Source organism: Fukomys damarensis, unplaced genomic scaffold (assembly GCF_012274545.1).
Source record: "Fukomys damarensis isolate Sample0158 unplaced genomic scaffold, DMR_v1.0_HiC HiC_scaffold_30, whole genome shotgun sequence".
NCBI lineage: Eukaryota > Metazoa > Chordata > Mammalia > Rodentia > Bathyergidae > Fukomys > Fukomys damarensis.
In genome coordinates this window covers 28,733,486-28,756,872 of record NW_022900942.1, presented here as the reverse complement: position 1 = coordinate 28,756,872, position 23,387 = coordinate 28,733,486, and the positions used below count along the sequence as shown (strand labels likewise).

At 38.0% G+C, this 23,387-nt stretch overlaps 1 protein-coding gene across 2 annotated transcripts in view; it reads left to right on the top strand.

Annotated features, from left to right (window-relative positions):
* Wdr7 (WD repeat domain 7) overlaps window positions 1-23,387 on the top strand; it is a 351,633-nt gene that overhangs the window by 22,153 nt on the left and 306,093 nt on the right. For both annotated transcript variants that reach the window (XM_010611541.3, XM_010611542.3), the window contains exons 4-8: window positions 9,888-9,994; window positions 10,440-10,518; window positions 14,486-14,660; window positions 19,153-19,229; window positions 20,141-20,260. In XM_010611541.3, coding sequence (XP_010609843.1) covers window positions 9,888-9,994; window positions 10,440-10,518; window positions 14,486-14,660; window positions 19,153-19,229; window positions 20,141-20,260 — 558 coding nt within the window. The remainder of the gene's footprint in view (window positions 1-9,887; window positions 9,995-10,439; window positions 10,519-14,485; window positions 14,661-19,152; window positions 19,230-20,140; window positions 20,261-23,387) is intronic.

The window sequence follows — 23,387 nt, the reverse complement described above, 5'->3', positions numbered from 1 at the left end:
AATACAGATACATGCATGCGTTTTTCTATGAGTTCTCAAATTTATTTCATTATTCTATATGTGTATCCTTGATTTCCATTTATTTTTGTTGAGTATTGACATTGGAACTGTGTATTCTTTAGCTTGGACTTTGTCTTAGTCACTTTCCTTGTCACTAAGACACGATACCCAACTCCCACAAATTAAAGGAGTTTATTTTGGCTCACGTTTTCAGTCCATAGTAGTCTGGCTCCAGAGCAGGAAGGCCATGGTGGAAGGGTCTGGTGGAGGACAGCTGCTCCTGTTCTGATTGTTAGGAAGCAGAGAGAAGTGATGAGCCTGGGAGGGAGATATGATGGTTTATCCTAGATCACATGCCCCTGTGACTCACTTCTTCTGATCAGACCCCACCTCTTTTTTGGTTTTTTTTGACAGGGTCTCACTATGTACTTGAGACTGACCTGGAACTCACTAGGTAGCCCAGGCTGGTCTTGATCGCCACAGCGATCCTCCTGCCTCAGCCTCCTTAGTGCTGGGATTATAGGCATGTGCCACCACACCCAGCCTATACCCCACCTCTTAACAGTAAGTAGGCTATAGCATCCCCATAATGCAGTCACCTTCCAAATACACGAGGCTTTGGGGGCCATTTTATTATTATTAATTTCATTTTAATTATTTATTTATTTTTTTTGAGACAGGATCTTGCTCTTTAGCTCAGGCTGGCCTTGAACTCTCAGCAGTCCTTCTGTCTCAGCCTCCCAGTGCTGGGATTACAGCACTGGAATTACATGTGCCATCATGCTTGGCTGGAGGCCATTTTAGATTCAAACTTTGACACGTGTGTTTCAGGAGTATTTTGGCTTTTCACCCAGGGTCACTCAAATTCTCATTCAAATCTTAGAATCAGCTTGTCAATTTCTGCAAAGAAGCCAGTTGGGTTTTTGATAGGGAATGTACTGAATCTCTGGATCAATTTGGGGAAGTATTGCCATATTAAGTTTCCTGATATTGAACAGAGAATGTGATTTCCATTTATTTAGATCTGCAGTTTTTATACTTGATCTTAGCCAAAAAGCTGAGAAGCGATGAATCTGCAGTTTTTAAAACAATATTTTGACCAGGCATGGTGGCTCACACCTGTAATCCAGCACTTGGGAGGCTGAGGCAGGAGGATCGTCACAGATTCAAGGCCAGCCTGGGCTATGCAGTGAGTTCAAGTACAGCCTGAACTACATACTGAGACCCTGTCTTACCCCTCCCAACCCAATATTTTGTAGTTTTCAAAGTATAGGTTTTGTATTTCTTTAAATATATTTCTAAGAATTTAATGCTTTGAATCAGTAACAAGTGGAATTATTCATTTGATCTCATTTCCAGATCATTGAGGTGATAGAAATACAGTTGACTTTTGTTCACTGAACTTGTATCTCACAACCTTCCTGAATTTATTAGTTTTAATGTTTTAGTAGGTTCCTTAGGCTTTTCTATATAAAAGATAATCTCATTCTTAGATAGTGATAGTTTTACTTCTTTCTTTCTTTCCAATCTGAATGCCTTTTATGTCCCCACCCCAGACTGTCCAGGATAGAACATCTAGTGTGATATTTAATAGATACCACGAGAGTGGACATCTTTGTTTTGTTCCTGATCTTCAACACAAACTATCCCCACGGCATATCCAGGTTTTGATTAGAGCAAGAAGCTAGAAAGCAGTATTCAGAAATGAGGTTTTTGCTGATCATTGTTGTTGTGTTCTGAGGGAGCACAGAAGAAGAATTGGGAGGACATATGATTGGGTCACATTATTGCCATTTGAGTTCTAGACATTTTTAGGCATTTGGGTTACAAAGATAAGCATAGTGTATTTCTCATACTTAAAAAACTCGGCAAAATGAAATAAAAAAAAACTGGAAAAAATGATACCAAAAACTTCAGTATGTAAAGGCTAGGCATACAAGTTGGAAGTAACTGGAAATCCTAATAGGTCTTTGGGATTGGTAAGAAATGTGAATCATCAGTGTACTGTTGAAGGAGGAAGACTGCAGCACATTATCCTGGGATTATTACAAGCAGCGAGACTGAGCTGGGACACCTCAGAACAGTTGTTTCACTGGATTTTTTTTTTTTTTTTTTGGTACCAGGGATCGAACTCGGGACCTTGCGCTTGTGAGGTAGGTGGCAGAACCACTGAGCCGAATCCCTGGCCCTTCATGGGATTTTTTTGCATGGATTTCTTTAGAATGTTCTATTTAAGTTCAAGTCATAGGGACCAAAATGACAGGAGAAAAGTGGAAAGTGGAATGGGGATTAGGAATCATAAAACGTTTGCAAGATATTAAAGGAATCTGTTTACTCAGAAGAAAAGAAAAGGCTACAAAAATGCACAGCCTTTTGGTATATATGCTGGGTCCTCTTAAGAACCATGCTTTCTAGTAGCTATCTGTACCTATTGACATTCAGAGGGACTGTGTATTGCTGTGAGAGGATCACAGTGTTAGCTGGAACTTTTGTCATTTGTATCTTGGTCTCCTTTTGTCTGTGAAAAAGGGCAGAAGCTTGGCTTAATCCCATGATGGCAATGAAATGTGTGAGAGAAATTGGAGAAGCAGTAATTTAGTGAGTCTCTAGAGAGCTGATAAGTCTAAAGATTTAAATATTGTATATTACATGCGATATTTATTAAGCTTCTATTACCTCTAAAGCTACAATATGAGACTCATTCCCATCTTCATGAAGCTTTCATTTGAGTAGGGGAAAGACCTATGAAGAGAATAGAACAGTTGATGACATTTGGTGAAAAAAGTAAAATTTTAGGATAAAGCTCACCCTTTGGTGTAGGACAAGCATGGATTGAGTCCAATCCAATATCTAGCAATGTAACTTTTGAGTGATTTACCTAACTCTCTTGTGCTTAGGTTTAAAAGAGGCTACTATACAGGACTGTATTAAGTATTAGATGAAAGAATGTATATTAGGAAGTTATTACATTGCTTTCACATACTGGTAGTGAGAGTTTAATTCATGAATGGGAATTACAGCATCTCAGGCACTAGGAGAAAAAAGCTAAAGAGAATTACCAAGAGGAGTGATGAATGATACTGATTGACTTCAAGGTCCTAGATTGGATTAGTGTTACAGTTTACTCTTAAGAACCTGTACAACCCATCTTTTGTTCTTGTATGACCAGCAATTAATTGATATCTGTTGCCTCTGAACTGTGGTTTATGAAGGAGAATTATCTTTATATGAATTTTTCTACATTATTTTATGGTACTCTTTGTTCTGATTAGATACAAAATGTCTCATTTCTATGATAGCAAAATTTAAATCTTTATGGAACAAGGTGGATATAAGTAAAAGCATACAAGTAACAGTATACCGTACATTTTTTTCTTTGATCATAATATTTAGTTCCTCTTGATGTTTCTTTTTTGTTCTTTGCTTTCTTTTTCCCTTCCTCCCACCCTCTTTTCTTCTCCTTTTTGCGACAGGGTCTCACTACGTTCCCCAGACTTGTTAAAAGCAATTCTCCTGCCTCAACCTCCCTAGGAATGAAGGAATATACCACTGCACCTGGTCCCTCTGGACATTTCTTTCCTTTTTTTGGTACCGGGGATTGAACTCAGGTCCTTGTGCTTGCGAGGCAGGCGCCAAACCACTGAGCTGAATCCCCAGCCCCTGCTTTGGACATTTGTTGATGTTAGATGTTATAGTTGTGGCCAGGCATGGTGGCACATGCCTCTAATCCCAGCTCTGTGGGAGGTGAGGCAGGAAGACTGCAAGAGTAAGCCTAGCCCAAGCAATTTAATGACTTAGCAAGACACTCACTTAAAATGAAAAATAAAAAGAGCTGGGGATGTAACTCAATGAGAGGCCCTGGATTCAATTCCCACTACTACCACCCCCTCCCATTGTAGTTGTACCTTTTGCAATAACAAAAAAATGAAATACTAGGAATCAATCTAATGAAGTAAAAGACCTTTACATTGAAAACTACAGTACCCTGAAAAAGGAGATCATAGAGGATTATCAGACGATGGAAGGATATCTCTTGTTTTTGGGTAGTAAAAATGGCCATATAGTGAAAATGACCATACTTACAAAATTAGTATACAGATTTAATGCAATTCCTGTCGAAATCCCAGCAACATATCTCACAGTATTAGAGAAAACCATTTTAAAATTCATTTGTAACCAGAAGAGATCTAGAATAGCAAAAGGCAATTCTGAGCAGTGAAGGCTAGAAATTACACAACACACCTACTGTGATAAAAACAGCATGGTCTGGCAAAAACAAAAACCTCCCAAAAAACAGACCTGAAGATCAGTGAAACACACTAAAAGATGCAGAAACAACCCCAAACATTCATCCACCTTATCTTTGATAAAGGAACCAAACATGTCCACTGGAAGGAGGATAGCCTCTTTAGTAAATGGTGCCAGAAAAACTGGCTTTCTCTATGCCAAAGACTAAAACTAAACCCATATCTCTCACCATGCACTAAACAAATCAAAATGGGTCAAAGATCTAAATATTGAAACAGAAACATTAAATCTGCTGGAAGAGAGAATAGGGAGAATTCTTGAGGACACAGAGGTAGGCAAAGACTTCATGCACAAAACCCAGACTGCATGGGTAATAATACAAAGAGTCAACAAGTGGGATCTCACCTTATTACCTTATAAAAAAGCTTTAGCACTGCAAAAGAAATCACCAGTAGAATTGAGACAACCCACAGAGTGGGAAAAAATTCTTGCCAGTAATCTCTCAAAGGAATAATATCCAGAACATACAAAGAATTGAAAAAAGACAGCCCCCCAAATTTAAAGACGCAATCCAAACGTGGGCCCCTGAAATGAGTAGCCACTTCTCAGATGAAGAAGTATAAAGGGCAAATAAAAAATGCTCAACATCACTGTCCATTCGAGAGATGCACATTGAAACAACATAAGGGCTGGGAATTTAGGTCAGTGGTTCAGTGGTCTGCCTTGCAAGCACGAGGACCCGAGTTCAATCCCCAGTACCAAAAAAAAAAAAAAAAAAAAAAAACAAAAACAAAAAACAAAAAAAACATTGACATACCATTTCACTGTGGAAAGAATGTTAATATCAAGAAATCAATGAACAACAACTGCTGGAGGGGATGTGGGAAAAAAGGAAATTTTTTCCACTGTTGGTGGGAGTGTAGACTGGTGCAACCACTGTGGAAATCAGTGTGGAGATTCCTCACAAAACAAAGAGTAGAGGTCCAGTTTCACCCAGCTATTTCTCTTCTGGGTATCTTCCCAAAATAATTAAAAGGGTAGGGTAAGGGCGAAAAAATAAGAACCAAGATACATCATGTAAAGGTATAAGATCCTAATGATGAAAGTAACTGTATTATATACCTAAAATATACCAATAAACTTAATGGAAAAAAGCATTATATCACAGCAGTATATGCATACTCATGTTGATAGCAGCACATTTTGTAATAGTTAAATCTTGGAAATAGCCCAAATGCCCACTAACTGATGAATGTAAAAAAGATATGTTTTTAAAAATATATTGGAGTACTAGTCACCCATAAAGATGGATAAACTTGGGACATTTCTAAGTAAATGGATGCACCTTGAAACCATACTCTTAAGTGAAATAAATTGGACATACATGTGTAACGCTTAGAAAATGACCACTTCTCAGCGACATCCTTTAGGTGTAGCTAGTGTTTGGGTTTTGAGTCTGTTGCAAGATTCTATTTCAGTGTATTGAGGATGAGAAGTTACAGCCTTTTTTTTTTTGGTGGTATTGGGGTTCAAACTCAGGACCTTTCACTTGCAAGATAGGCATGGCACCACTGAGCTAAATCCCTGGCCCTACTGCCTATTTGGCCTAACTCCTGTGTCTTTAACACTGACTTACAGTATTGCTCCTGAGCCTTTGGCAGTTGCAGTCTTGGCATACCAGGAAGAGCAATTGATTAGAAGAATTATGTCACCTCGCTAAAGTAGTACAATCAACATTAACAGTAAAATCAAACACAGCTGAGAAAATGAAAAATTGTGGTAACTTTTAATTTACCACCTTTAACTGTATGAACTATATTTGTAGTTATATAATAAAATCTAAAATGAACCAGAAATTTGTATATAATACATATGCCCTCAATATGGCAATTTTACCCTCAGAGGAGATAATTTTAAAAGGGTTAGTGGAAAAAAAAAATAGAAACAATGTTTACATTCATGTAAAAACAAGAACAAACAAGCAAGAAAAGAAAACAAACCAGATAAAGATGAACAGCAGGAAAAGAGAAAAAAGAAAAAGAAAAAAAATGTCCACTTCTCGGAGTGTCTCTGCTGCCACATAGACTGAGTGGGCAGACGCAGCCCAGATCCATGTTGTTTAATCCCAGTAAGCCAGCTGTAGATTTATGATGGAGTAGTGGAGAATTCCAGCAAACCCATATCTTTAGTTCCACTGAAGTTCAGATTGGTTTCTGGCTGTGAGCCTAGAACCTGATTTGTTCAGCCTGAAACAGTCCCTGTATCTGCTTCCAGCTTAACTGGGCTCCTTTCTGGCCTGTACTGGGCCTTGACCAATTGCTCTCTTGGATGGCATCTGAACCCAGATAGCTCACTAGCCACTGCATCCACTTCTCCGTTCCACTTGTGTGTTTCCCCATGGGCTTCTCTTGGCTGCCACTATGCCTCTGCATGTTCAAGCTGCTCCTCCTACACAGTGAGTCATGGCTCAGGGAGAAAGCACCGCTTGCCACCTCCTCCTTCTGCATTGAGGTCTCTCTCTCTCTCTCTCAAAAAGAAAAATCAAATGGATTTATTAATAAAATGTGTCTGACCTTTTCACTTCTATCCCTCTTTCAACATATTGCCAGTTTTAACCAGAAGGGGGGTTTGGGGTTTTTTGTTTTTATTTTGTATTTCAAAATTATGAATTCTTATGTATTTTCTTTTTTTTTTCATTAAGTATATTGGTACTTTTTAGGTATCCAGTACAGTCACATTCATCATTGGGATCTTGTATCTTTATATTGTGTATCATGGATCTTATTTTTTCCCTATACCCCTGCCTTCCCTTCACCCACTGCACCCTTCCACTATTTACAAATACTTTGTTTCCATTTCTCATATTTTTTTTGTCTGCTTTCCTTTCCCCTACTCTTCCCACTTCCCCTACTCCTTTAAATCCTTTCTTCCTATTTCACATTATCAGTTACACAATTTGAACCATATTTACACTTTTAGTTTTCATACCAGAGAAGCTATTCAGTATTTACACATTTGTGTTGAGGTCTCTCTCTTTATTTTCCCTGTGTGCTTCACTTGTCACTTCACTTCCTTGCTGGGTCCCAGGGACCCACTTCACTCCTTCTTCTGTTGTTTATGTTGCTGTATTTCAACCTCTGGACATCAAATCTCACAAAGGCTGTCTCTCATCACTCTGCCATCTTCCAAGGGAAAAATTTTAAATTACACATTCAATTTCATATAAAATATAGAGGGCTATTCAGATTTTTCTTACCTTTGTTTTGTTTTGCTTTGGTTTTTTTGGTTGTTGCTTTTCTGGTGTGGAGAATCACGAACTATTTTGGTGCAGTCCTTATGTTAAAGATGGTAATTACATTTTCATAGACTGAAAGGAAACAACGGCATAGACAAATATGTAGTAGAGACTATATATGGCCTGAAAGACTTAAAGAATGGGTTTGCAGATCCTGATCTTAGTTGTCAGAATTTACTGGCATACAGTGTCTGTAATATTTCCCCCCCTTTTTTTTTGTACTGGGGATTGAACTCAGGACCTTGCGCTTGCAAGGTAGGTGTGGTGCCACTGAGCTAAATCCTCAACCCCATAAGGTTCCCCTATTATTTTAATATCTGTAAATTTATAGAGATGTCTCCTTTTTTGATATTGGTAATTTATATCTTCCCTCTTTTCTGTACAATTTTAACTAGAGTTTATCAATTTTATCAGTCTTTTCAAAGTGCCAGTTTAAGCTGGGTGTGTGTTGGCTTACATGTCATAATGCCAGTGCTCAGAAAACTGACGTAGGAAAGTTGCTGTGAGGCCAGCCTAGGCTACATAGTGGGGAAAACAAAACAAAACAAAACACCCAAACAAACAAAATACTGAAACTCACTTTAAAACTTTTTTGAGTATATCTAAGAGGAGACTTTATTCTAGGACTAGTTTTGTTGTGTACTCCTAAGGTGTAATCTTTCTGGAGTCTTTTTTCTGATGCCTCTAATGCAAACTCTCTGGTCTCTGGCCCTGTCAGCACTTGAATTCCTCTTGCTTTTGTATGAGCTCTCGGAATTTTACAGCTTCCAGCTTCCAAGCTATTATCTGTTAGGGCCTGGGAAAATGTAACTGTGTGCGCATGGCTTAGAATGAAGCATTAGACCCAAGGAAACCCTCATGCAAATTTCCATGCCTTTTTCTGGTGCAGCTACGTTTTATCGGTTCCTCTGACCTGGAGATTCAAGCTGCCATCTCTTCCCTAAACTTGGATCTCTGTCTCATCAGTGCAGTGCACTTTTGCCATTAGTCTAAGGCTCTCCCAGCTTCTATGTAGGTGGATTGGTTAAGGACCTTCAGAGTAAAGCCTGGTGATTATAGATTTCCCTTCATGTGTTACCCTGCCCTCAATATGTCACAGTCATTCCCAGCCTGTTGTCCAGTGTTTAGACACCATGAATCATCTATTTTTCCTTATTTTTTCTAGATTTTTATAGTGGAAGCAAAGTCCAGCTTTGATTATTCTATTGTGATTGAAAATGGAATGTTGTGGCAGTCATATACTTTGGAAATAAAACAGATTGGTGGATTTGATTTTGTGGAGGAAATTAAAGAATTGACCAAGAATGATTTTTCCCCCAGTGGAACAGTATTGAATCTCTGAATAGAGTTAGGGGTGGGATGCATGAGAAAACTTTCTAGGTCTAATCCACCATGAGCAGGGATTGAGTTGTTTTTTTTTTTTTTTTAACTATGCAAAGAGTGGCCAAGATGGATTTGATTTGAAATTCTTTTTTTAATAATCACATACCAAAATTATAGAACAGTTGCAGTAGTTTTTACTACAGAGTGTTTAATTTTGGACAGTTTGGCACTTCTAATTGAATTAAGACAAATTATTTGTAAAATTGACACCATAAAGTATGAAGGGGATTCAAAGACATTGGCCATATTCCATTTCTTAAATTATGTTTTGAGTGTATGGCCATTCAATTTAATCTTTATTTTATACAGGTTACAAATACTATTTGTATGTATTAAATACTGTAAAGTAACCTAAGGTTCCAAAGTAACCTGAACTAATATGCCATTTGGTACAAAGTCAAGCACTGATTGCTTGACTGTTTTAGAATTGTTATCCTTTCTGCTAGACATTATGTCTCTAAATCAGTGGTGTGTGAAGGTCATTCTTCTTGGCACATGACATTGATATCAGCATTTGGAAAGGGATCTGTCTTCTGTTTGCTGTGTTTGAGGCTGTGAAACTAGAGACTATTAAAATGCATTCAGATCAGTGGTTATTTTAAAAATGAGTGAGCTCAAATTGTGGTATTTTACATAGTAATTCATATTCTTAACTTGATTTCCTAATATAATCCTAGTGCTTAAGATTGCCTTGGTTTGAATCCTGGTCTGCCCTTCTCTATATAATATTGTTCAAGTAATGTCACTCCTACTGGCTTCATTCTGCCCTAGAACTACTTGGTATGGTGATGGTAAGCATTACATGGATTAGAGTTCACGCTTTGGCAGCTCTTAGTTTTTAGCATTCTGAGCAGTTTCTTCAAATATATATTATATATTTTATTGAATACTTAACAAGATTACTAATTGAAAGGTTAACTTTTTAATTTGGTACTTACACTGGCATGTTTTTACATTCTAGATTAATCCTCGTGCACTGCTGTTTGGCCACACAGCTTCAATCACTTGTCTGTCTAAAGCTTGTGCTTCTAGTGACAAACAGTATATTGTGAGTGCATCTGAAAGTGGGTAAGTATTGTTTTTTGTCAAGTTTCTCTTCTTTCCCCTGAATTTTTACATTTTAAAAATTATTTTTAATTGACATAAAAGATTCTACAAATTTATGGATTCCCATATGATGTTATATTTTCTTGCTTTTTTCCTTTTATATCTTTAAAACTAGTAGCAGTGTATGGTAAATAGGGAGTTTTAGTCCTTTTTTCTTTTGGTTTTTTTGATGCAGGGTCTTGCTATGTAGTTCAGACTAGCCTTGAACTCGCCATGTAGCCCAGACAGGCCTTGAACTCTCAACAACCCTCTTTCCTTAGCTTCCTGAGTTCTGGGATTACAAGCATGTGCCACAATGTCCGGATTTAATGTATTAGTTTTAATAGGTTAACTTTAAACCACTGTGACAAAGTTGAACAATGCTTTATAAATCAGATTCAAAGTTAGCTATTATTTGGCTTTACAGAGAGATGTGTCTCTGGGACGTGAATGATGGCAGATGTATTGAATTTACAAAGTTAGCCTGTACACATACTGGCATACAGGTTAGTATCTATTTCTGACTAAGTTAGCATGATTTATTACGACTATGTAATTTTAAAATATTTTAAAAAATTGAGCTTGTGTTTTTCTGTGAAAAATCCTGGGGAAGGGTAATGGGGCAAGAAGACTAGAATTGTTGTAAAAGTATTCTGCATGATATGAAGTATTCTGCATACAGTTGGGAAGGGCTATAAGATAGAAGAGACTAGTAGAGAAAAGTGCAGAGTGAGCCAATTACCAGTCACTTTTGCTGTTTAGGGATGTTCTGGTTACTTAGAGGAGAGCTCTTGTTAATCAGTTAATTGCTGTAACAAGTGCCTGAGATCATCAGCTTCTAAAGAGAAAAAGGTTTTACTTAGGCTCGTGGCTTTAGTGGTTCCAAGTTGTGATCAGGCAAACCAGTTGCTTTGGGCCTGTGCTGGAGGTGCCACATGGCAGTGGCGGGGAGTATGTGATGCCTCAGAACTGCTCACTTCAAGGTTGGAAACAGAAGAAAGGAAGAGGAAGAAACTGGGTGCCACAGTACTCCTCAAAGGCATGCTCACGATGACCTAAGGACTTCTCACTAGACCTCCAACACCTGAAGGCCCTGCTGCCTTCCAGTAGAGCCACTTAAGGTATTACTTCTTTAGCACATGGCCCTTTGATGTATACTAAGATCCAAACTACAACAGAACTCCATTACTGCTAGAGCGAGTGTACTAGATGTTAAAGAATGAATTCTTTCATGCCAAGGCTGTTATGCATCCTTCATTAGTAACATAAGTTGGCTTTTTTGATCCTGTCTTTTTTTATTGCTCATATAATTATCTTGTTCATTTTTTTTCCTCCTCTTCCTTCTCTTCATCTTTTTCTTGAGACAGGGTCTCACTGTGTAGTTCAGGCTGGCCTTGGACTCACTGTGCAGCCCAGGCTGGCCTCTTAACTCATGGCAGTCCTCCTGCCTTAGCCTCCCAAACACTGGGATTACAGGTATGAACCACCACACCTGGCTGGGCTCAGTTTTCAACAGTTTTACCAACTGTTTAGGAGAAATTACCATTTCATATACCTGGCTTAATTTCGCCGAAATTTGTACTTTCTGATATATATTCCTGCTCTTTTTTCTTCTTTAATGTACTTGTTTACTCTGTTGGGAAAATTGTATAGAGAAAGTATGATGAATTCTGTTCTCAATGGAAAAGGAAAAGGAGGGCTCAAACTTATTAAGTAAATACTACCTAGGATATTTTTGTAGTGCATTTCATGCAGTACTTCCTACACCCTTATAGATTAAATAGGAGTGTAGCATTGTTCAAAAAAGGATGCTGAGACCTAGAGGGAATGAAATGACTTGCCCAAGTCTCATAGTGAGTCACTCCTGGCCCCAGGGTCCCACATGGGATTTGTCTGACTGGGGACTGTGCTCTTTCTCTTATATCTTACTGCCTCCCTTAAAACAAACTTATAATTTATTAAGAAAGGAAACTTGCACTAACACAAATTAGAAGGCAGAGGAAATTATTTGTGCAGAGGCAGTAATTGGTATGTGATGTGGGTTTTTCATGACTGTCTCTTGCCCTGGCAAAGGCTTTTAAAGAATTACTTCATCAAAAGTTTTTAGAGCATGTGTGTTTTATTTAAAAGATATATGTTTTTATCATGTGACAAAACAACAAGGCTTGTAGAGAGAAAGGTAATTAAATGATAATTAACTTTATAATTTATTTTAATTAAAATTATATACAAATGTCTTATAATCATTGCTCATAATTATTTTGACTGTTAGGCAGTTTTGCTCTGTGGTTTAAAAACTTTTGGCTTACATATTAGGGAATATTACCTTTTTGTATTCAACATAATCAGATCTTGTATTATGCCTTCTGTATTTAGATTGGCAGTCATTTATTTCTCAATAGAAGGTGCTATTTTGCAGATTCACTAGTTTCAGGCAATTTCCTGTGTGATCCTTATTCTCTCAGGTCCAAAAGAGATTTTAAAAATTAATTTTAATTTTTTACATATATTCAGAGGTAATAGACTTTGCTGACACTGGTACCTACAGAAATCACAAGGGAATGCCAATTTATTAATTTACCATGTGGGAGAGGCATTTCTTTTTAATGTTTGAAAAACTTATTAGAACACTTTCTTTGCCAAAGTTAAAGTATCCTAGAAACTGAATTAGTATTCAGAAGATTGGGAGTAAGACTTTAAAACAAAAAGTGGGAGGTATTTAGTCAGATAATTGTAATAAAATATCCCTGCCCTCAATAGAGGCTTTTCTTTTGGCGCGGGGGTTGAAACAGGGTCTCCCTGTGTAGCTCAGGCTGGCCTTGAACTTGTGATGGTCCTCCTGCCTCAACCTCCTGAGGCTGCACACACAGGCGTGCAGCACAGGAGAGAGAGAGAGAGCTCTTTAGTGACTGTAGTGCAGGTTTTCCTCGGGTCCTTGCGCTTGCAAGGCAGGCTACTGAACCACTGAGCTAAATCCCCCTCTTCCTTTCCATTTTGACACATCCTCTACTTACATGGCTCAAGCCTGTCTACAACCACATCATTATATGTCAATGCCTGTTAGTCCCTGAGAACTTCTTTTGTTGTGTTTTTTCAGTCATCTTTCTGAGATCTCTAAGTGACCCTTGTGGTAGTCTTCATTTTGTTAGGTACCTCCCCATTCCTACACCTGGAGTTTTAGTGGAGTTACCTTATACATGTTAATGTGTTCCATGATAAATATCCATACTGTATATATGAAGTTTTACTTTTCCTTGTACAGGTGCTTCATAATTAAGAAAAGATTACAGTCCCCTCACACAGTGTTAAGCTCTGAGAATAGGACTAATGAATGTGGAGACAGCCTAGACCAGGATCTCCCAGTTATTACCCCTTTGTGGAGTGGTTGTAGCTTCACCCTCCTGTGCTTTACCTAGCTTGCCTTTATGTCATTCATTCAGTAACATAGGGACATCTTCACCCTCTGAAAATCCTCGTAGAGAAGAAGTAATTGTGAGGCTAAGGAAGGACATCTTGTGATAGGTTGTGTTGTTTGATAGTAGTCCTTTCTCTGCTCTTTGGTTGATGTAAAACTATCCTTCTGAGTAGTTCTTGGCATTAGTGAAATCACGTGAAATCACAGTTGGTTCTTCCTCTCTTTTCTATAAAGTGTAACACTATATTTACATAGTTATCTCATACTTTTGTCTGAAATAACACAGTTTAATCCGAATTTAATTTTGATTATAATTTTTTTTGGTGTTTTTTTGAGACAGGGTCTATCTGTGTAGTCCAGCCTTGCCTTGACCTCACTATGTAGCCTAGACTGGCATTGAACTCCCAACAATCGTCCTGCCTCAACTTCTTGAGTCCTGTGATTACAAGTGTGTGCTACCACACCCATCTAATTATAATATGTTTGAACATTAATCACTTTTTACTTCTAAATTTTATTTGGTAATAACTAGTAATTATAACCCTGATCTCATCTATTCCCATCATGTTTTTTGAGCCACTCAAGCTTCCCTTTTGATTTGTGAAGCTAATTTTATTCAGGTATTTTATTAATTAACTCAAAAGTCTTTTATAGTGCTGAAAGTGCATAGTCCAAGGCCTTGTGCATGTTAGTCAAGCATTCTACCACTAAGCTATATCCCTAGCCCTTAAAAGTTCCATTTTAGATTGTAGAGGTAGAGGTAAAAAGAATTAAGTATATGTGCTGCCGAAATGAACACTAAAAGAATTTTCATGAATTCTGCTCTAAAATAATTTAAAAGGGAAGATATGTTAGGAGAACATAGCTTTTGTTAGATATTTTAAAACATTCATGTAACTTGATATATACTACAAACATATGTACTATATAGTACTATCTGAAAATGTTACTGAAAGGGATTAGCATTTAGGAGAATATTATAGTAATCTTAATGAGTGTATATTAATCAAACATCTAAAGAACATTTAAAATTCTTTTTCATTTTAACATGAATTTAGTTCTACCAGTTCTCTGTTGGAAATCAGCGGGAAGGAAGGCTTTTATGCCATGGACATTACCCTGAAATCCTTGTTGTAGATGCGACCAGCCTTGAGGTATTATACTCCTTAGTATCGAAGATATCACCAGACTGGATTAGCTCCATGAGTATTATTCGATCCCACCGCACACAAGGTCAGTGTAATGTGCCCTTAAGGAAATTCAGCATCATAACTTATTGTTTAATTTACTTTGAAATTCTGTAATTTTGGTTATGTTTATATATTTAAGAAATAATGGTTCCAACAATTTACGATCTATCTCCTCCCTCTTAAAGGACTTTTTGATTCAATTGAGTTTTTTTTTTTTTTTTTTTTTTCTGTGTAGTTCAGGATGGCTTTGAACTCATTAGGTAGCCCAGGCAGGGTTTGAACTCCCAGTGATCCTCCTGCCTCAGCCTTCAGCTGCTGGGATGATAGGTGTCCATCACCCCACCTGCCTTAAAATTTAGAGTTAGATTATCTTTATTTTGTGGGATGAATCAGTAGCTGTAGGCAGTCAGCCTAAGTGAGTGACTTTCTGAGGTGGAGGAAGTGTCTCATAACCCCTGAGAGTATGATGGGAAGATCTTTCTCCTCGCTTGTGTATTTCTGGAGTCTTTTCTCACTTGCTAATGTTTCCATTTGTATGGACAAATGAAAAGGGAAGAGATTAAATTGAGTGGAAGTTCCTGAAAAATGTCTGCCACATAGTGGATAGTAAATACTATCTTTTTTTTTTTTTCATTTCATTGAAACCTTTCAGTTACAACCACAAGAGCAAACATGAAATTATTTAGGTAAAGAATGATATTTAATGTTGAGTATTGATTGTATATTCTAATCCTTTTGAGGGGCACTCTTATTCTCTCAGGTGGTTTCAGGTTTGTTTGCTTTTCTGTAGAGGCTGCGCACGAACTACCACCACTGTTGTCACCACCACGAGAACTTAGCTTACTGAATATTACAGTATCTGGCATCATGCTAAGCAGTAACCTATCATCAATTTTCAGAATCCTCATTGTGGTAGGTGCTGTTGTTCTCATAGTGATGGATTTTAGGGTGATTGAGTCTTTGCCCAAGAACACAGAGTAAGTGTCTGGTTGACTGGTGGCCAAATGGAGCAGAGTTACTACTTTAGCCTCTACGTTGTATTCCGTATAGTGAGAAACTGCTTCCCTTTGTTACCGCTTAAGACTGGAAATTAGCACATAGCTTTCCAGTCAGTAGTCACTCAGCAAATATTCATTGAGTGCTTACTATCTTTGAAGTACAGGGGATTGACCTATTTAAGAGACTCAAATTCTAATAAGGGAGAATGTTACTAAACAACAGGTACAGGTGCAAAGTATGACAGGTGGAGAAACAGTACAGAGAAGATGACAGTAAAGGGGCATGAGGACAGCAAGAAGGCTGCCTGAGCAGATCAAATCTGTTACACAATTTAGAAGCTGCAGAGGACTTTGTTGTGTGGTTATGGAGATCAGGATGTTTCTGGCAGAGCAAGTAATCCATCTGAGAGTACAAAAGCATTAAAAATAGTCTAGGGATCTGGGCATGGTGGTGCATGCCTGTAATCCCAGCAGTTGGGAGGCAGAGGCAGGAGGATTGCTGTAAATTCGAGACCAGCCTGGGCTACATAGTAAGTTCCAGGTCAGTCTCCACTACATAGTGTCTCAAAAAACTGAAACAAACAAAAATCTAGGGATGTGCATATGTGTGTAACCATAAATCATCTTCTGGGGCAAAAAAAGTGTGAGAGAAAAAGAGGCAGGATTTGAGGGTGGCAAAGTTGGCAGTGGAAACACAGATCATGAAGGCTTTGTCAGACAGAGGCTTAGACTTATCCATTCGGTCAGGGGTTGGTAGACATATACCGTAAAGGGCCAGATACTAAACATTTTAGGCTCTGCAGGTCATATGGTCTTTATTTCAACTCTTTAGTTCTGCTTTTGTGGCACAATAGTGGTCATAGACATTACACAAACAAAAGAACCCATATTCTAATGAAATTCTATTTACAAAAACAGCCAGTGAGCTGGCATCGACCCATAAGCAGTATTCTGGCTCCCACTGTAGATGATGAGCAGTCTGGGGCAAGAGTGCTCGAAGGGTTTTATTTTTGAAATTTATGTATATATGTATTTATTTATTTGTTGCCAGGGATTGAACTTGGGACCCTGTGCTTACGAGGCAGGCAGTGGCACCACTGAACTGAATCCCTGGCCCTCAAAGGGTTTTAAACTACACTTTGGTGGCATTGTAGAGAATGGTCTAGATGAGAGCAAGCTAGTTGGGAGGCTTTTTTAACAGGCTGGTCTGAAGCAGTGGGTTGTGGGAGGTCCATGGATATCTTCACTTGCCTCATTTCCTACAGGCTGTTCTTCAGAAGATTGGTTCTGAGGTTTGTTAATAGGTGTTAGTGAAAGAAGGAGGCTTTTGTTATCAATATATTTGGGAGAAGCTTGGTAAAATAAAACTTAAGTTGTTTTTGTTTTTTTTTTTTTTTAGTATGGGACCTTCACAGAGAGATTTTTCATTGCATATTGGAAAATTACTGCTTTATTCCTGAGCATAACAGTGCAAATAAGGTTCAGTTTAATTTTCTGGGCATTAGGAAACTCATTGCTAACATGTTGATGTCCAGTCTTAAGTTACAATCAGTACTTCCTGTGAAAGGGACAATTTCAGAGTCCAAGCAGTTTGCATGTTTTGAATTTCTGCACTCCATATACATTCATATTGTGGTTTAAGTGAAATAGAATATAATCTTAATGGAAAAATTTGTGTGGTCCATGCAATTCTAGATGTTATTGGTGTTTACGGTTACAGACTTATACTTTTTAATCTGCATTTATATTTTTATAGTCTATGGATATTTGAGAATTTTAGATACATTGGTATGTTACTGTTGCTTCCCTGTACAGGGGTTATGGAAGCGGTAATCAGTGCATTCCAGTGCCTTCTGTTGCCTAGGAAACCACTGTATGTGATATGATAAGGTTTTTTACTTAAAGACACTCACAATTCTATTTATTTATTTATTTATCTATCTATCTATTTATTTATTTATTTTTGGTACTGAGGATCGAACTCAGGTCCTTGTGCTCATGAGGCAGGCAGTGGAACCATTGAGCCAAATCCCTGGCCCTCACAATTCTTTCAAATAGCAGTAACACCTAAACTTAATTGTTTGGTGTATATACCAAGCATTATACCTGTCTTAATTTTCATAACAATCCATTAGGGTAGGTACTGTCATTATTCATTTATATTTGCTTCCAGATAAGCACATTGAAGTTAAGATACGTTGTTTAGCCACAGTCCAGTGGTTAGTGAAGAAAAATGGGATTTTGATTTTAACACATACCTCCCCACTCTGTAGCCTCATTTTCTTAAAGTTCACAGTGGTGCTGTGACTAGTCCCTGACCTGAAGCTTATGAATTGAGTTTTTATATCTTGCAGAATAGGAAGAACAATTGTATTTTCCCTTACACCGCAGCCATTAATACAGAAGACCTTTGTTACCTCTGAAGGTGTAGGGAGTTCATCATAGAAGCACACAGGCAATCAGTTGTGCAGCAGACACTAGCCAGGGGTCCTCAGTTTCAGTTCAGTTTTGATATAGCTTACCTGGACATAGTGTCAGATTCTGAGGACTCCATCCCTAAGACCATCCAAGCCCCTTAAATTCTACGAAAATCCAAGCCTCACATTTATGTGTGCCTCTCACTGACCAGCTGCAAGTCAGATGTCTCATTACCTCTTCCTTAAGTTCAATTAGTTGGCTCTAGTGATTTACAGAGCTTAAGGAGACACTTAGTTGACTAATTGAGAATATCAGAAAGGATACAGCTGAAGCGATGCATAGCGTGAGGTGGTATGGGGAAAGGGGCGTGCATGAAGGGAGCGCCCAGCCCCCCTCTGGATGTGCCACTTTCTAGGGTTCTCTATCTGTTCATCTGGCTAGAAACTCTCTGAATCCTGACTTTTGGGTTATTAGGGAACAGAACTTCTTATGAAAAAGGGGTCTTGTAATCTGCTATCAGACAAGATAGGTAAGAGAATTTACTATTATTACCTGTTCTGAGAAAGAGAAATCCTAGTTTTTGTAGCCTGCCTTTGAAAGGGAGTTGTGAGCTGGGAACTGTGGATGAAAACCAACAAATATATGTACCATAATATCACGCATGACTGTCTTTTGATTGATCAGAGAAAGGTGTAATATGCAATAAACTATTTGGAAGGCAGGCATAGTAGGAGAAGGAATAAATGCCTTGGAGAATTATGTGCCTTGGAGAAATAAAGTGAAATTGCTCATCCATAATAAATAATGAAAAGTTGAGAATTTTGAAAAGTAAACATCCTTTGTTACCATAGTAATGAAGGGCAGTTGAAATTCTCAAAAATTTGTTAAAATTTTTTAAAAATCAAGTTACTTGAAATAACTCCTTGAATACCAAATTATTGGTGATCTTTATTAACATATGTTTCAAAATCTGGCTTATATTTTGTGAAATAAGAAATTGTGTATTTGTTCTAATTGCAAAACCTGCCAATGTTTAATTTTGTGAGAGTGAACTATCTTAGTATTTAGAAAGAACATATGCTGTATTTTAACTGGGCTTTCTGTCCCTTCTTGGTTTAGAGGACACAGTGGTAGCACTTTCAGCCACAGGCATTTTGAAGGTGTGGATCGTTACCTCGGAAATAAGTGGCATGCAGGTGAGACAAATGAGATGGAGTGATTTGTCCTTTTTTATCCTATGTAGTCTGGAGTTTTAGTAATGAAAAGGGAAAGAAAGACCGTTCTTTTTTAATTAGTCTTATGGACACAGCATAAAAAGTTTCCTTTTATGCTGTGTGAGTGAGCTCGTTTTTCCACTTTTGATGGAGACTGCTTCATCGGGGTTATGGAATAGGGAAACATGTTGCACAAAATATGAAATAGAGAAACATAAAAGAGGTAGAGTTTTCTTTAACTGCTTTTAATTTAAAAATTCAAAGATAGTTTTCTCAAGAAAAAATAATACAGCAAAACAAAAAGTACGTAAAACCAGTGTTAGTCCTCTAATCTCAGTTCTATGAACCTGAATTCTTTTGTTATTTTTTTATCAGTAATAATTTTGTGATAATATTGATGCTACTGCTCACCTAGGAAAATTTTAGGGATTGAATCTAAGGGAAACTAGAAGAATTGATCAGGTTTTTTTAAAAAAATATTTTTGAATGGATTTTTGAAGCAGAGACTCCTATATAGTTCAAGCCGGCCTTTAACTCTGTAGATCAGGTTGGCCTTGATAATAGGTGTATGTCACCAAGCCTGGCTTAAATGTTTTTTGTTTGTTTGTTTTTAAACTGAAGCACATATAGCTACAGAAATTAGGATTATGCAGAATTTTATCATCTACCATTGCCAAGTGATAATACTGATCAAATCCTGGGCAGCTTTTCGGCAAATACCTATTTTTAGGGTATGTTTTTGCTCCTTTTTACTACTTTGGCTTTTACCTAAGGGGCAGAAATATACATATCAAATGATGGTTTTACTTCATGTTGGTGTCTTTATCATTCAGTGATAATTTTAATGGGCAATCGATCTATTCCTGAAGTTTTGCAAATCCTTTTCTTTTCAGGATACTGAGCCAATATTTGAGGAGGAATCTAAACCAATTTATTGCCAGAACTGTCAAAGCATCTCTTTTTGTGCATTCACGCAAAGGTCACTTTTGGTTGTTTGCTCCAAGTATTGGAGGGTAAGATGACTACATAAGTAAGAAGCTCTGTTTATAGATATTGGTTTCTCAGACTCCCAGGATAATCCTAAGCATGTGCTTGGTGCAAGACTTTCACCTTTTAGAATTAATGCCTGATTTTGATATTTATGAGGAGTTGAGACTTGGCTGTATTTAGTTGTCTTCTTTTAAATTTTTTGGAATGATTCAGTTAGCAGCTATATTTCATTGATATTAATTTCTGCTTTTTGTTACTGCTTTAGTTATTATCAGTACAATGTAAGCAATGGTAGTGACTTTTCTGCAGGTCGAACATTTATCTGTAGGGTGCTGTTAAACCTAATTGCCTTTTTTTTTCCTTTCTTGCTTCTTAGAGTTGGTAGAGTCTCTAGTACCTTAGAGCTAATCATATAATATTACTTTTACAGTGCCAGTCTTTTGCTATTTTTATAGATTTTACTTTTACAGACTGTTACTTTTTTATAATAGCACACTGGCCAGCATGTTTTGACCCCTTGCTCTGTGCCTAATTCTTTTCATACAGCTTTCCATGTATTATTTTCTTTAATCCTGGAAACTCTCTGAAGATACTTGTGTTATTTAATTCCACATAACAAATTACTCCAAAATTTGGCATATTAAAACAACAAACATGTATTATCATCCACTTTCATGGGTCAGGAATGTGGACCTAGCTTAGCCTGGCACTTCTGGTTCAGAGTCTCACAGACTGCAGTCAAGATGTCCACTGGGATTCTGATCTCATCTCCAGCCCAGCTCTGGGAGGATCCGCTTCCACGGTCCCTCACACAGTGCTGGGAAGGCCCCAGGTCCCACTCACTGACTCTTGGCTGTAGACTTTAGTTCCCTACCATGTGGACCTCTTCAAGGAGTAGTTCACAGCATAGGCACAGCCTTCCGTCAGAGTGAGCAGCAAGAGTTGCCTAACTTTGGAATTGACACCTCATCATTTGTCCCATGTTCTGTTCTCTAGAAATAGTAAAATCCAGTTTACATTCAAGGGAGGAGGGTGTGAATCCAGGAGTTGGGTAGCAGTGGGACTGTCTCAGAGGCTGCTTACACAGTAGGAATCGTTACCTTCCCCGTTTTGTAGATGAGACAGCTGAGGCCTAGAGGATATATAAATTGCCTCAAGTTATACAAACCGTGGTGAAGTTGCTGAGTTGTAACTCAGTCTGACTACTGCAGCTGCTCATTACATCTGTACTCGACCGCCTTGCAGTTAGACATGGAGTGGTTGGGTTTCCTTATCTTAGAACACAAGGGGATGGATCCAAGAGTAAAGGGACCGACTATAGCACAGCATTAACATTAGTCACTGCTACTGTTTTAGAATAAGATTAGAGAGAAAAAGTAGCAGCCACTTGGTCAGAGGGAGCTGTACAAGGTCTTTCCTTTGAGTTGATTTTTTTCATGGTCATGGTCTGGGAATCCTCACACATTCTAGGCAAACATTCTACCACTGACCTACGTTTATAATCCCTTTTGATTTAAAACACATGTACCTAGTAATTAAAAATAGTGCAAGAGAATACCATGAAATTGTGCCTCTGATACCTTGTTTCTCTCTGCTATTTCCCTTCCTAACCCCCTCCAGTGGCAAGATCTAGTTTGGTTTCTTGTATGTCCATTATGAGTGTTTTATAATTATATAATAATGGTCTTGTCTTCTAAAAAATGTGTATATAAGTGAAAAGGCAACCCACGTAATGAGAGAAGATACAGTGTAATAATAACTTGTCCAGTATTTATTTAAAAAAATCCCCTGCATATTAACCCAGTCGGAAATGGGATAAAAATACAACATAAAAGAGGGAATCCAGATGGCCAGTAAGGATGTGAGGGCGATCTGGCTGAGATATCTGTTACCCCGTTGATCACCAGGGTTGATTCAGCTGACCTGGCTGGCTAGGTGGGTGTCCCCTTCCTCCCTCACTGCTCCATGTGAGTCCCTCCCAAAGCTGTGCTCTTGGCTGAAGAGGAAGACTATCCCTGATAGAGAAGGACCATTTCCTTGGTCGAGGGTATAGGAGTAGCTCCATTCCTCTGCTAGAAACTCCAAACAAGCTCTCAAGATGGCCAGTAAATATATAGAAAGGCGTTCAGCTTTATAAACCATCAGATAAATGCATATGAAAACCAATACTGGGATAGTACTAGAACCCACTGGAATGATTTTTTTATTACAATAAAGAAGTTTTAATTTTTAATGTAATGAAATACCACCTTTTATAGTTTCTAAAACTTATGACATATTTTAAAAGTCCTTACCCCAAACTGAGTTTTTTTTTTTTTTTTTTTTTTTTTTGGGGTGGGGGGTGTAACAGCCTGCTACGTAGCCCAGGCTGGCCTTGAACTCTAAGTGATCCTCCTGTCCTCTCAGCCTCCCAAGTGCTGGGATTACAGGCGAGGGCCATGACACCTGACCACAGAACAGATTTAAAGAAAAATCCTTCATTTTTCTCGAGTAGTTATATTATTTCACCTTATGTGTGGTATTTATTTTATTTTGACTTTTGAGACATCTTACTATATAGTACAGGTTGGCCTTGAACTGACTATGTAGCCTAGGCTGGCGGTGATCCCCCTGCCTCAGCTTCCTCAGTGCTGGGAGTTACAGGCATGCAGCACCACCCCAGATGATTCTTTAAACTGAGTTTTATTTTTAATAAATTGTGAGATGTAAATTCATTTTTTTTTTTTTTTTTGGTACCAGGGATCGAACTCAGGACCTTGCACATGTGAGGCAGGTGGCAGAACCACTGAGCTAAATCCCCGGCCCTCAGTTTTATTTTTGTTACAGTCAGATGCCCTCATTTCTGATGCTATTTGCTGAATAATTCACTCATCTGTTTTGTGCCTTGTTAGTAGACAGTATTACTGGAATCTGTTTTTAGACTGACAATTTGTTTATGCATTTGTGTATTAATACAGTGCAATATTTTTTTTTACTTCCATAGCTTTATCACTTGTTTTAATAGATAATAGGGCTAGAGGGGAAATCTCCCTTTCTGAATTTTTCCTGAACTTTTCATGGAGATTGTGATTCTAAAGGGAATTTGTAGGATTTAGCTCTGTGGTTCTGCCGTCTGCCTCGCAAGGGCAAGATCCCAAATTTGATCTCCAG